Source organism: Neodiprion virginianus, chromosome 6 (genome assembly GCF_021901495.1).
Source record: "Neodiprion virginianus isolate iyNeoVirg1 chromosome 6, iyNeoVirg1.1, whole genome shotgun sequence".
NCBI lineage: Eukaryota > Metazoa > Arthropoda > Insecta > Hymenoptera > Diprionidae > Neodiprion > Neodiprion virginianus.
Genome location: NC_060882.1, coordinates 4,703,732 through 4,718,219, shown reverse-complemented (window position 1 = coordinate 4,718,219; position 14,488 = coordinate 4,703,732). Strand labels below are relative to the sequence as shown.

At 47.1% G+C, this 14,488-nt stretch overlaps 1 protein-coding gene across 7 annotated transcripts in view; it reads right to left on the bottom strand.

Moving 5' to 3' along the window:
* Window positions 1–14,488, bottom strand: part of LOC124306763 (teneurin-m) — a 342,803-nt gene that overhangs the window by 8,415 nt on the left and 319,900 nt on the right. For 5 of the 7 annotated variants that reach the window (XM_046767737.1, XM_046767739.1, XM_046767740.1 and 2 more), the window contains 9 exons: window positions 10,177–10,359; window positions 7,638–7,722; window positions 6,465–6,628; window positions 6,236–6,373; window positions 2,584–2,873; window positions 1,828–2,452; window positions 1,418–1,753; window positions 1,090–1,297; window positions 513–539 (listed from right to left, as the gene is read on the bottom strand). In XM_046767737.1, the coding sequence (XP_046623693.1) occupies window positions 513–539; window positions 1,090–1,297; window positions 1,418–1,753; window positions 1,828–2,452; window positions 2,584–2,873; window positions 6,236–6,373; window positions 6,465–6,628; window positions 7,638–7,722; window positions 10,177–10,359 (2,056 nt within the window). Of the gene's footprint in view, window positions 1–512; window positions 540–1,089; window positions 1,298–1,417; window positions 1,754–1,827; window positions 2,453–2,583; window positions 2,874–3,679; window positions 6,012–6,235; window positions 6,374–6,464; window positions 6,629–7,637; window positions 7,723–10,176; window positions 10,360–14,488 lie in introns of those variants that run through there. The other 2 variants (XM_046767735.1, XM_046767736.1) reach the window with 2 other exon arrangements.

The following is a 14,488-nucleotide window of genomic DNA, read 5'->3' as shown; positions in this document are numbered from 1 at the left end:
ATTATTTTGATGTTGAAACTTGTGCTATATGTATAGAATGACAGATAATTTGTACGATAACAGAATTTTTTTTTTTTTCTTGAGAAGTCTTAAACCTAGGACAACACACGTACAAGTAACACAAATTTGGAAGCGTAACCAAAAAGGCACGAAACACAATGTAGGAATAATAAGGGAACTCAACCATGCAACAAATAGTGTGATGGCAAATGAGCTAGTGATTTGAAAATCTGAGCATATACATATGTCTATAACACATATATAGGCGTTGGTGTAGTCGGCTTACGATGTATAATAATTATAATTGGGCCGCCGCTGCCGTCGTGAATATTGTAAAGTTTACATATAACAGTATTTTGCAAACACACACATACATATACATGACGCATCTATTTAGTATATTATATAAATACAGGATATTATGTAGATGCATTATAAAATATTTTGCAGCAGCTACCGTTTAAAACGCTACAAACTTATCTTTTCGATGCGTCGGCTGTACGCCCTCTTACCTTGTGTTGAAGTGATTCCAGAACACACTGACCCAGCAGCACCGATAAAACAGAGCCCAGTTAAAATTTGTGATTACACCAAGAAAATTGACGTCGATTTGGGTGTTCAGTAACGACTATCTATCATCTCATCATTGTCATAATCGCTTTCTCTTTGATCAGTCTATCTTAAGGTTCAACTATTCCTCTATAGAGCATGGGCGTAAGCTTAATATGGTTAACATGGACTCACACATTCTCGCAAGCGTCACTCGGACGGACAAAAGAGGTGCAAGGCACACGCTCGTTCACACGTTCATACAAACATATGTACAAAACTGTTTGGGATGTGATTTCACACGGGTCACAACAACGCACAGATTATCATAATGTATAATAGGAAGGATGACAAGATATATAGTATGGTATACGTAATATACGAGTATATATGAAACTGATAGAAGAAGAGTGTCACTCCACGCAACACTGATTCAGGACGGACAGTGGTCACACAGTGTTCGCGTACGATATTTGCGGAACGATTGCGGTTAACGCAGAAGAGCGGAAAGAGAGAAAGAAAAACGAATTCGCAACGTACCTTTCGTTGAAGGTCTCCTGACGCGCGTAGTTTTGCAGACTGCCCTCGTCGATCAGGAATTTCATCCTCTCAAAGAACGAGGCAGTTATCGCTGGAGGCTGCTTTCGAAGGAGGATGTCGATCGGTTTTGGTGCAGAGACGCACAGCTGGCTATCGCGGCAATGATGGTTGGCGCAACATTCCGGGTCTTCACAATCCACAAGGCCATCTAACGCAATGAGGGTCAAGAAATTATGCACTTATGAAAACCACCACAAGCTACAGGCGAATCGTTCAACCATCTCGATCGGGAACTCACAATATTGTTTTAAAATATCATCCAAGGTACCTTTGTCATTATCGCGGCTGTCGCTACAGTTCTGTTCCAACAGAACGCTGCAGTCCGTTCCATCCCAACCGTCGTAGCATCGGCATTCCCACTGAGCCTCACCGTTCACCCTGCACTGTCCATGTCCGGAACACGAGCTTGGACACCCTTCCATTGTGCAATGCCTTCCATTCCATCCGGTTACACATAGGCAAGTACCATTTTTGCATTGGCCGTGTTCGTTGCAACGAGGATCACATTGTTTCATGTTGCAAAGCTCGCCAGACCAGCCGGGCACACAGTCGCACGCGTTGTCCACGCAATGACCGTGAGGTCCGCAGTCCAGGTCGCAAAGTTCTGTAATATAGGAGGCAGGAAAATTAGCATCACGATTTGGTGAACCTCAACTCGACACTACGACCGGTAATTACCTTTCGAACAATCGTCGCCGGACCACATTGGTTCGCACAAACATGTTTGCGTCTCCAGATCAAAGTTCCCGTGACCAGTGCAATCCGGCAGACATTGGAGGGCCTCCTTGTCCATTTGACTGCAGTCGGCGCCCTTCCATCCCTTCTTACAAATGCAAGTTCCTTCGGCGCAGAATCCGTGACCCGAACACGTTGGATGTGGGCAGTCGACCTCCTCGCAGAACTTTCCTTTATAACCACGAACGCAGTTGCACTTTCCGTTGGTACAGTGACCGTGGCCGTTGCAATCCGGAACTTCGCATTCGTCATGCCGCAGAGAACACTCCTTGCCCTTCCATCCGGGGTTGCATTGACACTCTCCGTTGATGTACTCTCCCCGTTGACTGCACAGTACCGGACAAACGCTGTCGCTGCAATCCTCGCCGCCGAAGCCTGGGTTGCACTGGCAATGCCCGAGCAGACATTCACCCTTTCCGCTGCATCCGTTCGGACAGTTGTGCGTCATGTCTTCGGCAACGATGGCTATGAAGGCGACTTCTTGCGGGTCACCGTCGTCGTTGTAGAGCGACAAAAACCAGTGACCCGGTTCCATGTAGTGCGTAGCTTCTTTCTTGATCGACGGTTGCTGGAAATCGAATCGAAATGTTACGATCGGTCGTGGTGTCACGACACATTTGTATTTGACATGGGTTGATCTGATATTAAGACAAGAACTGAGAATTTGACAATGCAATAAGAAAATACACGGTGACATACAATGACACTAACATGTGACGCCCGAGATGTGCGAGCCTTGAAACCACTCAGGACTTCCAACAGATCGTATTGCGTGTGAGTCGGAAGAGCGTTTCGCCTCGCGTAAACTCCGATGCTCGCTCCTCGGGGTATGTTGTAGTCGAAACGGACGTAGGCCGCCTCCGATTGGTAAAACTGCATGTTCCAGTAACTGTACGGTGGTATTTCTTTACTCAGACGTTGTCCGAGCGCAACTTGAGCAAAGGTGGTGCCGTCAGGTGGAAAGGATCGAGCTGGAAACGTTCTTGCACCTAAAATGATGAGTGGGTTTTAAAATCGATTTCGAAATTTCACGCCAATTTTTTCCCGGGATAAAACGCAGTCGTCTGATTCGTAATGACCAGGAATTTCCAAGAGAACAAGACAAAATTTTCAAGAGAAAAAAAATTTAGAATCAAGGGGGAGCAATTTCCTCGTATATTTTCAAATTTATGCTCGTTACTGATATCATATTTACCCAGGGAATTTTGGCGGTAGAGAAAAAAATTAAGTGATAAAAGAAAATGCTCTGGCATTCCCAGCTTAGCTGCAATGATGTGCGAATTGACAGTACTATATTATCAATCAACTTTGTATTATTTTAATTAGTTTATTTGTCGTTACATTTATATTAAATCGCTATATTCTGCGGATGGATGTATTGTTGTTAAAATGTGACGAGAATTGCGAATGCTTCGAAATTCCATGTGATTGTTTAAATTTAATTTACTACCAAAGATTACATTATATTATACGCAATATGAAATACAACATATTCTGTGATCTTACAAAAAGAGGATGAAATTATTTTTTACGAACCCTTACCACGAACTACTGGTTTTCTATTTACAAACAACCACTAATATACAATTCTACTATCAATACACTCATTACGTTAACCAACATTGAGTCACTACTTACAAGTGCAACGCAAAGAACCGGAAGATAAATAATGCTGCCTGTGTAACGGTGTGATAGGACAAGCAAAGAAGCACTGTTAGCTAAAGCGATAGTGTAAAGGTAGAGTAGGAAAAAAAGAAAATAAAAAAAGTAGAGAAGTTAGAAAACAAGACCTCACCTTCGAGAATCAGTATAGTGGGCTCTGGGGGAAGTGGAGTTGTCCCAGTGCACCAAAAACCTTGAGTAGTCATCTCCTCCGAGGAGTATGTAGTCGACTCGCTGAAGTTCAAATCCGAAGTACTACTTAACCAAGATTCTGTCGTTGACTGAGTGAGGTTCAAATCCGAAATACTACTTAATGAAGACTCTGTCGTCGACTCCTCAACGTCTGACAGACCTTTCGAACCATTTATATGAAATGAATTATTAATATTCTGGGAGTAATCTTCGGAGCTGGTAAATGAGTCAGTGTCCTCGTAGAAAGAACCGAAGTTGTCATTCTCAGAGTCGTTAAATAAAGCATTTTCGAAAGAGGTAATTCCGTCTGAAAATTTGTCCTTCTCATCAGATTCCATGCAAGGACACGAGCATTCGCATTCCCCACCCCAACTCGGAGGTGGTGATGTCGGGGGTTGGGGCGGAGGTGGAATTAGGGTGGTAGTTTCATCGGCACGCGAGTTTTCCACAACGCTCGACATTGCCTGTTGCCCCGACAATTGCATTGGGCTGATGTTAATTCCGGGAAAATTGTTAGTTTGGCCATCGGTTGGTACGGATACGGACAACATGTACAACGGGCGCGAAGCTTTATTCGAATCAGCGGTTCCCTCAAAATCGTCCGTCGAAATTGTCACGTTTACAAGTACTCGTCGCGATTGTCGCTGCGATTCAGCGCTTCTGGGCACCTCTACGACGTGTACTTGATGCGTTAATGGATGTTCAGGAATGCTGTTTGAGTTAGATGCGACAGAGTTTGCGTTAGATGATTTCGTAGTTTCATGCTTTTCATGCAACGAGCTATCGCAGTTATTGTTAACTGTGTCCGACCTCTGAGTAAGCTTCGTCGGCTTGTATTGAACGCTGTTCTCACTATCGTCCTCATCGCCATTCAAATTACCCGTATTATCTCCAAACTGCTCACTTACAGCATTCACAACCTGCAGACTCTCCTTGCGTTTAATTTCTGGAACCTCGGGATTATTCTCCTTCTCCTCCTGAATTCTTACTTCGTTAGTTGCCAAGTTTGAGGCGGATTTTATTTCCTGGTCTGGTACGCGGGCTATCTTGGATTTCACAGTCACCCCGACCTTCTCCTGGTCTAGTTTTATTATCTTTACTTCGTCCTGGCCATAACTAAATACTGGATAATCCCGCTGTAGCTCCTCTGATTTCTCCGGCACGGTTGTAATGCCGGGTGAAATTCCACTGGTAACAAACTCCGACGAGGAATCTTCGCGGGACAATTCTCTCGTTTCTTTTATAACCCCGGAAGACTTCGCTTTTTCCAAACCGGCTGATGTTTCGTTTGACCCTTTGAAAATCGCCTCGTCATTTTGACTAATTGTCGCATTTATCCGTTCATCAGTTTTTCGATTAACTTTTTTACTCGGCGGTTGTATCGCTTCAATTTCAGCGGAAGGCCCTTGTTGTGCGCCTGCTTCTTCTTCTTCTTCTTCTTCTTCTTCTTCTTCTTCTTCTTCTTCTTCTTCTTCTTCTTCTTCTGAGCTATGAGCATCGCTATCTATCCGAGTTACTACTAAAGGTAATGCCAGTGGTAAAACTTCATCGTTTGCTTTAGCGTCAGTGTGGAATAACGAAATATTGACAGACCCGACGTTATCATTATCGGAGAATAAACTACCATTACTTGAATCTATATGCTGACTGTCCAAACTAGATTTATCTACTTCATCTTCTACATTTTCGCTACTGTTTTGTTCTGGCGGCTTATCAAAATCCAACCTCGACTCGTCGTTCCCGTTAAGGTTAATAGATGCCGGATAATCAATACCGGGCGTATAGATCGTCTCCACATCACCGCTGCTGCTAGCGTTGCCTTTATCAACTTCCACGTCCGAGAATGAACCATTTGTTGTCGGATTCCCATCGAGTTTCGGTATCATTTCGGGTATCCCAGGAATTTTCATTTCGTCAGAGTTATCGGGTATTGACCAATCTGTATAAATCTCTGTGCTGACCTCAATTTTTTCATCAACAAACGTTTCAACGCTTGCATACCTACTCACAGCGTCGTCATGAGCAGTTTGAGATCCGTCGGATTCAGGCGCGATTTCTACCGGAGCAATTGTGCTCGGATCGGGGTCCTCCGAAGAAGTTTGAGAAAGAGGATTGACAGTGGTCGTGAGGTTCGCAGAATCGAGAAAAGAGTTAGTAGAGCTAGAGACATTCACATAAAGCACTGGCCCGATGGTCGACGATCCTGACTTTGGAGGTTCCGTTTTTGGCGCCGACGAAACCGGCCCACTAACCTGCACATTTTCATGCCCACTTAGCTCAGCATGCACACTCCTACTTATATCTTCATGCAAAGAGATCGTTGTCGATGATTCGGGCTGTGCTGGTTCCACGCCAACCTGACCGGTACCAGTGCTTGGGTAAGGTTTTGGCATTTCTGCAGACGTGTCTGAGGCTTGGGAAGTTTGGTGCAACACTGGGGCATGCTGGTTAGGTGTGTCTCTACGCTTGCGGGTGTAAACAGGGTCTAAATTATTACCTCCTGATGACGATTGCTGTCTCGGCCTGCTCGACGACGTCTTGTTCGGCTCTGTGCTCGCCGGCTTCGACTCTGTATTCTCGCCAACGAGAACGGTGCACGCTTTCGTGCCTTGGTTCCAGTTCACCATGTTCGACGCTGCAAGCAAATGCATTCGACAAATTAGTATCCCGCACTGCACTCGGGTCGCTCTGCCTGGCGTGTCGTCAGGTGTAAAACATCTCGTTACCTGCAACGTAGGTGAGGGCTGCCGTTAAACAGAGGGAGAGCATGATCACCACGATGGCAATCAGTTTCCAACTGCACCAGTCGATACCCTTGCGGAGCTGACATCTGAAGCTCTGCCGCCTCATTGGAATCATCGACGGACCGTGGCCGTAGGGTAGCGTCACTCTGGAATTGTGAATAACGTGAAATTGTTTGGAGGCAATTAGCGTGGCGATGGTAATGCGAGCGAGGGACGTTGAGTGGTGGTGCGAGTAAGATAAACAAGGGAAAAATTGGGCCAGCTTGTTTTTCCTGAATGGAGTTAGCGCGACTCTCGAGGCTTTATCGTAAATTATTCTTCGGGGAAGTGGAAACCTGAAGGAAAACTTACGAAAGTCCAAGAAAAATATTTAAACGAGATATAGTCAGATTCCGAGCGAAAGAAGGCAGGTCCGTTTGTCTTAGTTTTCAGAGCCACGACGCGACGCAATAAAGATGATCAAAGCCAGACCACTTCACTGCCGGCCTTCAAGTAGTACAAACAGTTTTCGCGCCGGCAACACTTCCCTGGCTTTTCGGGATTGTGTAAAACTCGAAAGAGAAACTGGGACTGGGATATATGTATACCCATACGTTCTGTATTGTATACTTTGTTACAAAGTCCTCGATACACGGACCCGAGGATGTTCCCGAACTCTTTCGAACTTGCGGACTGACCGCGTTCTGAAGTGTCTCTCCGAGGAAAAGCGGGAAGGAGACACTTGTGAAAGGTGAGTATACCGCCGCCGGAGGAATCCAAGCACCGAACGACGCTTATAGCGAGGAACGGTACGTTATTCGAATTCAAAAGTGACAATTGCCATTCACCGACGTTGACTCATTCAGCCCGTATAACAGCCACAACTCCAAAAGCCCGATGATTCATGACGTTGTCAAGTCGAGCAAGGACTTGGCAACCTATTATTTGTTGTTTCGTAGGACCAGCCCAACAATGGGTCAAGCTTGGTTGAGTTTTTCAACGTGTTTCTTGTTACCAAACAGATACATCATTTATGCCTCGTACGAGCGTCGTGAAAGTTGGTTGGTAACTCGAGACGATTTGTCACAAAATTAGAATAGTAAAATATTCGTAGCACGTTAAAAAATTTTTATAATTTAAAATCCAGCGACTAACTTGTCGGAGTTTAATGCTTACCTGTCCATATTGTTTTGGAGTTCGACTTTTATAGGGCTGTTTCCTGTCGATTGATTCTTGTTATTGTACTCATTCTTCGGTATCTCTGCAAACGAACAAGAGGAGACAAAAGGTTACCATTAGTCATCTGTTTTCTACTATCAGCAAAGGCATGTTACGCGTTCTTAGAAAGAGAAAACCGTGATGGGTAAAATATCTATACCCTGCATTCCTGAAAACTGACTACTCGGAGTAGTGTTCGGTTTCTTCTTCGCTCGGAAATATAAAACGGCAAGTGCAGAATATTATCAAGACGATACCCGGAAAGACCAGATTATTATATTACATTATATCAATTCCGAGAAATATCACGATACTATTACGATCCATTGAAAAGAAACAAAATGTTACGGTCTACGATTGCACTCCTGTACATATTTGGAAGATGAACATTTACAGGTGTTTAAGGCACTCTAGCGACATCGCCGCAGTTTCGTTGGACATGATTGTAAACGGGGTTGGTCAGCAGGATGGTTTCTTATTACCTGAAGGAAATTCATCGATCCTAAAAATGGAAAGGAATTAATTACAGGGTTCGGTGGGGTGGGTGAGTTTCGGGTTGGGCGCTTTCTTGCGTGTCGAACTAATATCCCTGGCATGCGAGAGAGAGACACGCTAGCTATTGCAGGAGGGGGAGGCTTGGAGTTAGCTGCTAACGTCGTGGCCGATGTTTCTTGCGAGGAACTGCCATCACCAAGGGCATATTCGGGCGCATAGCCACCGCCTAAACCTGATACGCCGCAGAGACGCCCCGTGTTGAATCGATAAGTACATGATTCACCACGCGCGGGTTGAATTTCAAGAAACCTGCATCCTTCCCTAGTCGCGTTTCACGCACCGTGTTGCGGAACCCATGTTTCCTAGGCGGAGGCAGGAGCACCCCTCGGCAAGATTACAGGACCTGCAGGTCCCGCTTCGTCTCTGGGTCAGAGTGTCGAGAGCGGTTATTTGCCTCCCCTTGTAATTATTACCCCCGAGAGAGGGTGCATTAAGATACCGCGGCAAGGGACGTCGAAGGAACGGTCAATATTCGAGGCTTTGTCTTAGGAGGAGCTTTCGCTCACCCTTTCACCTCGGGCCGTTACCTGCCGTCTGTAACCTGTTACCTGCTTAAACTTCCACTCGAAATATCGAGGGCGTGGGAAGTTCCTCGAGCCACTCGAAGCCCTTAATTGCAAACGGGGTTCTCGTATCTGGTTCTACGGTGATTATAGCGTTTAGTCTAAACGCGTATTCATATTACCTCTCCAGGTTTTCGGATCCGTTAAAGTGCGTCGGCACTCGAGGAGGAGAGATACCGCGCTTCGAAATACGATTTATGCCAGCGGTGCAGCCGTGCACGGTTATAACGGCTCGTGGGAGTGCAACGTTGAGGAGCCATTATCCTAATAACGCATAACTCCGTTAGACGTTTCACGGTTGATTAGATACCAGTTCGGCTCTCCGCTTACACACCGGGGGTGCAGTGACTTCCGAGCCTTCGATTCATTCGGCAAGGGAAATCGGCGAGTAGAAAGGAAATCTCGAGTATGAAAAATTCAGAACCGCGAAAAAAGCCCCGATACCGAGTGACCCGCGACTGGCGTCGATCAACCGTCGATCAATCACCGATCGTATTAGCGTAACAAGCCCTCAGGACCTCGCGATACTTTACGAGCCGTATACCATCGGCGAGTGCCGATGTCCGTACCACCGTAACGAACGATTGTCATAAATCATCGAACCTCGGTCAGGGTCGCAGCGGAGCGCGAGTCAGTCCCACGCTTTCAGAGTTTTTCTTTTCAGAAACGAGTCGTCGTCGTCGGGGGGAGCTTGAGTGCCGAGTGAAAACTGAACCCCGTATCTGCGGAGGGTCTGTTAAATTTCGAGGGTTTCAAGGAGCGGTGGTCAATGCCGTCGCGGCGCCCACTTTTAACGGTCTCTCGTAAAGTCCTTAACTCCGTACCCGGGATCCCGTCCTAATACCCTCTCCTTCGCCGCCGAGGCGAATCCTGCAACGACTCGAAACCCGGGCGGGCTGCTGCTGGAAGGCAAGTAATTGATACTTCGCCCTAAAAGTATCCGCGGTTTTATTCCCGCCCGAATGTAGATGCGTCGAAGGTGCGAACCTGCGCCGTGTATCCCAGTCGGCGGAGCTTGACTGTAAATTTTTAAGAAGGTGGAAAACGTTCGAGCTTCCCGTTTCAACGGTGCCAGGGAACACCTACCCGAGGCACGTGGCGTGTGACACGTGACTAATACCGGGGAAAAACTGTTTATCCAGATCCCCTCGGGAACCACCCCTTGGTAAAATAATCCTGCAGGGAAAGAGGCTTGATAAATACCAGAAGAACGAATGTTTCAACTTTCTTTTCCCCCCTTGCAATCATCAGGATCGCGAACGTGAACTGATAAGATAAGCGTGCGAACGTTTTCTCTCCACCCTCGGTAAATATCTCGACGAAGAAGAGAAAGAAGAATCGCCGAAAGTATCTCTCAAAGCGTGACACCGCCGACTCACTTGGTATGTTGTAAAAATTTCCAGACGGTGTCCTGACCAGGCAGGATGGCTCCAGGTCCGGATCGCGTTCGTGATCGCTTGTTGCGTGGCTCCCGGGCAATCTTCCGTTCAGTCGGCTCATTGTAGGATTACGGGGGGGCACATCGGGCGGGCCCCTCGGTGCGACGTTGTCCAATAGACACCCTGAAATAAAAATTTCGATATGAGCGCCAGTACTTTGGGAGTAATAATTATCGTCGCTGAAAAAGTTTCTTCAAATTGCAAAGAGTCCGAGGAAGATGAGGGAAATAAAAACGCAATAAAATGGATATATTATGTGGGAAAAGGGAGGAGGAGAGAGAGATAGAGAGGGAAAGAAAATACTGTGAAAGAAGTAGAAGTTTGGTTCTGCGGCAGTGTGTTGACAAAGACTTTCTCAATCTCGCTTAATCGCGTGCTCATCTCCTGGCATTATATTTCTTTATCGTCGTCGTTTTATCCCCCTCCTTCGTTCCTCTCCTCGCGGCAATCCCCACGCCGAAAGTCTCCGCGATATTCGCCCGCCATTCGTCTTCCAGTTTGTTTGCACGCGCGCGGCCTTTTTTCGGCAGGCCAAAAGTGCACTTAACCGTTTTTTTTTCTTCTTCTTTTTCTTCCTTACGATCAAACTTCTTGATAACTTCCCAGATTACGATGTACCCCCACCGTCCTATATATACGTATACTTCCAACTCTCATCTTCCCCTATCCGAAAAGAGCATCCTGCGCATCAAGCTTGTTCAAGAAGCGTAATCAAAACTCGTCCGAGGCTTCAGAGTATATGTATGTAACATATACATCCAGACCTTTAAAATCACCCCAAGAAAATTTTCGGGGGTAGTTTTGGCTCGCATGCTGCAGCTACATATAATCCAAAGTGCTCGACGGTAGAAAGGAATAAAGGATCCGACGTCTGGTTATTGTTGTTAATAGTAGGGCCAGAACGGTATTGTATTTCATTCTATGCAACGTGCAACGTAATACCGTCTTTTTTATCCCCTAGGCATCAGGTATGGGGTACAAAACGTACCTACGGGCTTCGAGCAGGACAGAGCGTGCGCTCGAAGGACAGTCGATCCTGGCTGTTCGAAGAAAATCCGCTCTCCCTTCCCGACAAAAGACGATGGGTACGGAGCACCGGAGACGAATCCGTGAATCGAATTATGCACAGGTCGTTGAGCCACGCGGGCCGGCGAAGTCCTGAATGAGATTTGGAACGGCGGCCGAGGGAAGTACGAGGCATAATGCGGTGTAGCCCGTGCAGAGGTCTACGGGGCTGCGGAGAAATTCCTTACGCGGACGCGGTTTTCAATGGGGGCGCCTCCGAGCCCCATAGAAACGGAACGGCGAACGCGTAACACAATATCACCCAACGATCTTGCGGGCCAAGAGGCCGTGGCTAATGGAATTTATTAGCGAAGGCTCGGCTTGGCTTTGCGAGGCGAATAGTAGGTACTGTCTGCCTCTTTTTTCGACAGAACCAAGATCCAGGTAAACCTCGGCTCGTCTAGGGCCACTCCACCTGGAATCAAGAGGTCTCTCCTTCGCCCAAGAGACACTCGTTCACCTCGTCGTGACGCGAACGATCAAACAACCAGCCCGAGGTTCGTCCCTCTTCGCGATCGGAAGGGAAGGCTTTCCGATTGTTCTTTGCCTCTCGTCGCAGAACCGCGTTGAAAATCTCGTTGGTGAAAAATTTTTGTCGACGAGTGGCGGAGGGAACATGCTCAAGAGCTTGGGAGGGAAATCTTGAAAAATGAGGGAACTCGGAGCTGGGCGTAGAGGGCGAAACGGTTTTAATTGGAAGCGGAGTGGCCGGGGTTGGAGGTAATTTCTTTACTGCTAAGCTTAGTGATCTTACCTACGTAGGTGTGGTCGGGGCGGAGATGGATGGGTACATACCCCTATATGTTCACCCGGATCTATGTATGTAACCAACTCGAGGCGCCTAGTGCACGAGCGATTTCCAAGCGCGGAATTGAGCGTTATTCGCGAGTTTCTTCGGGGTGCGGAAAGGGTTTCGAACAAGGTGATCGTCGCGTCACCACCAACCGTCTGAAACCCACCTGAGCATTACTCAGACTCGACTGACTCCCGATGCAGCTGCTCTTCCCAGTTGATCGCTAATAACCGAATAAGGTATTGCCGCATTTGCGATCGAAGTAGAAGCCTCTCGGTAGTCAGTGGGTCATAGACCTTCTTTTTTTTTTTTTTTTAATTGCGTATTGAATTCTTGTGCAACAGATGTTTTCGTGATCCGGAAGTCTTTCGAGACCCTCGGGGCGAACGTTTAACGCAACGCGAGACCGCCTGCGATCTGAACGTGCAGTGTAACGAGTTAAGAACTGCAGCGAACTTTTGCCTCAGGCAAAAGTTGTCACCTGGAAAGAGTGAAAGGTAGAGTCGTCTTGCGCCGGACGCGAAGACGATGCCCACGCGCCGAGGTGCGGACCGGTTTCGTAATCAGCCTCTGGAGTTCCACGATAGTTAACTATAAATAAGGCCCGTCATATGCCGCGACACCCACGTGACTGGCCCGATTAACGCGCGGTCACAAAGTGCCGTGAAATTTTTGTTTTTGGATCGAGTTGATGTAGGATAGATGAACCGTTTGTGGTTACCTTTACAGGAATCTCTATTTCTTAATTTAACTTTTGGTCTTTTCAATTACGTAACTCACGACTGAGCCTCGTTGATTTTAATTAGTGTTGGACGAAAGTTTTAATACCCGGCAGACTTCGTTGATCAAAGCATTTTGGCATAAACCGCTATAGTGGTCATAATATCCGATTACACTTACTTATAATGAATGTGGTCACAAGTGTTACGAATTACGTCCACAATTACTGGTACAATGGTGGTCAAACTCGATGGATGTAAGATAATTGTACCAGTTGTTCACCCTGTCCCAATTATTGACCTCTTTTGGTTAATGCATCTGTTCGATCCTTAGTTCTGACATTACCAAAAATAAATTCGCAGCGTGTAACCCTCCAGCAATTGGTTTTGGTCATTGAGAAATTTAATCTTGCGAAACAAAAGGGTCAATATTCGAGTCCAAACTTGTCAATAACTGTTACACTTCCGGGTCTAAAATTTTCGCGGAATCAATTTCTCTTCAGCGTCGAACGTCGTCGGAGCGAGGGATCAGGCTACGCGTTTGGCAGTTTACGGACGTTGGTAAAGGCCGGACAAAGTCGAGTCCGTTTTGACGCGGACAAGGGTTAGGTCCGGAGGTTCGTCCCAGGATACGGAACAACTCGGGACGACGGAAGTGCACCTGCAATTAGACCGGAGTCGCAACGGCATCGGCATAATCGGACCTCACGCCAGACCCGCGCCATTGCGGACCAGTGTACAATCAATATGAGCGGCCCCGGAACGCTCGGAGCACGTGCCGTTAATGAGAATTAGAGCAAGGTTCAAGTCAAGTAAGAGTTGGTGCGCCCGCGGCGAGCCTCCCTTACCCGAAGCTCTAAACCCCCGCCACCTAGGCAGAGTTCCTCTCTGTTATTACGAGACGTTAATTTCACCCGAATATATGTGTCGCTGCGTAACTCAAGGAGCCCGGGGCTTTCGGAAGGTCCCATCCATCCGCGCCTCGTTTTCATCCTCGTTATAACAACTCGTCGAGCAAACGATGTTTGTGGAATTAAGGAACGATTATCGGACGGGAATGAAATTTACTCAGTGGTCCAGGAGTAAGGCGCTGCAACGCTCACGGTCAATGTCAAGTTTCGACCTTGGTTACGATTGGATGCAGTTTTGAAACTTCCAGTCGTCGCACTTGCGCGTTCATGGAGGATTTTGGTTCGGTAGAAGAAGGGGAGTCTTAGCACGGTGCACGGACTACGTTGGCATTATCGCGGGGTATTTATCACCTCGACATTTTCAAATGCCGGTCCTTTATCAAGCCTCGAAGCACGAAACGCCGCGTTGCGATCGCGCCTTCTGAACCATGTCGCGAAACCTCAAACGTGCTGCACCCTGTCTGCACAAACGGTGGTTGCAAGCCACGCCAAGCGTCATGCACCCTTGGTCACCGAATACGACGGATTATACTGCCTCGTACTCGTGACGTCAGATGCACGCACACGCGCACAGCGTCAAATTTGCATAATAAAACATCGCGTGCTGTTCGAGCTACTCGTATAGGTATAGGGTAATATTAAAAGTAGACGAGATTCCGCTCTGGCTTGCCCGTTGACCGTACCGCGTTATATACCTTGTCTCTGCGGAAGGCAATCTGCCACCCACGATCCTCTCCCACCCTATTTATACCTGACACACGACA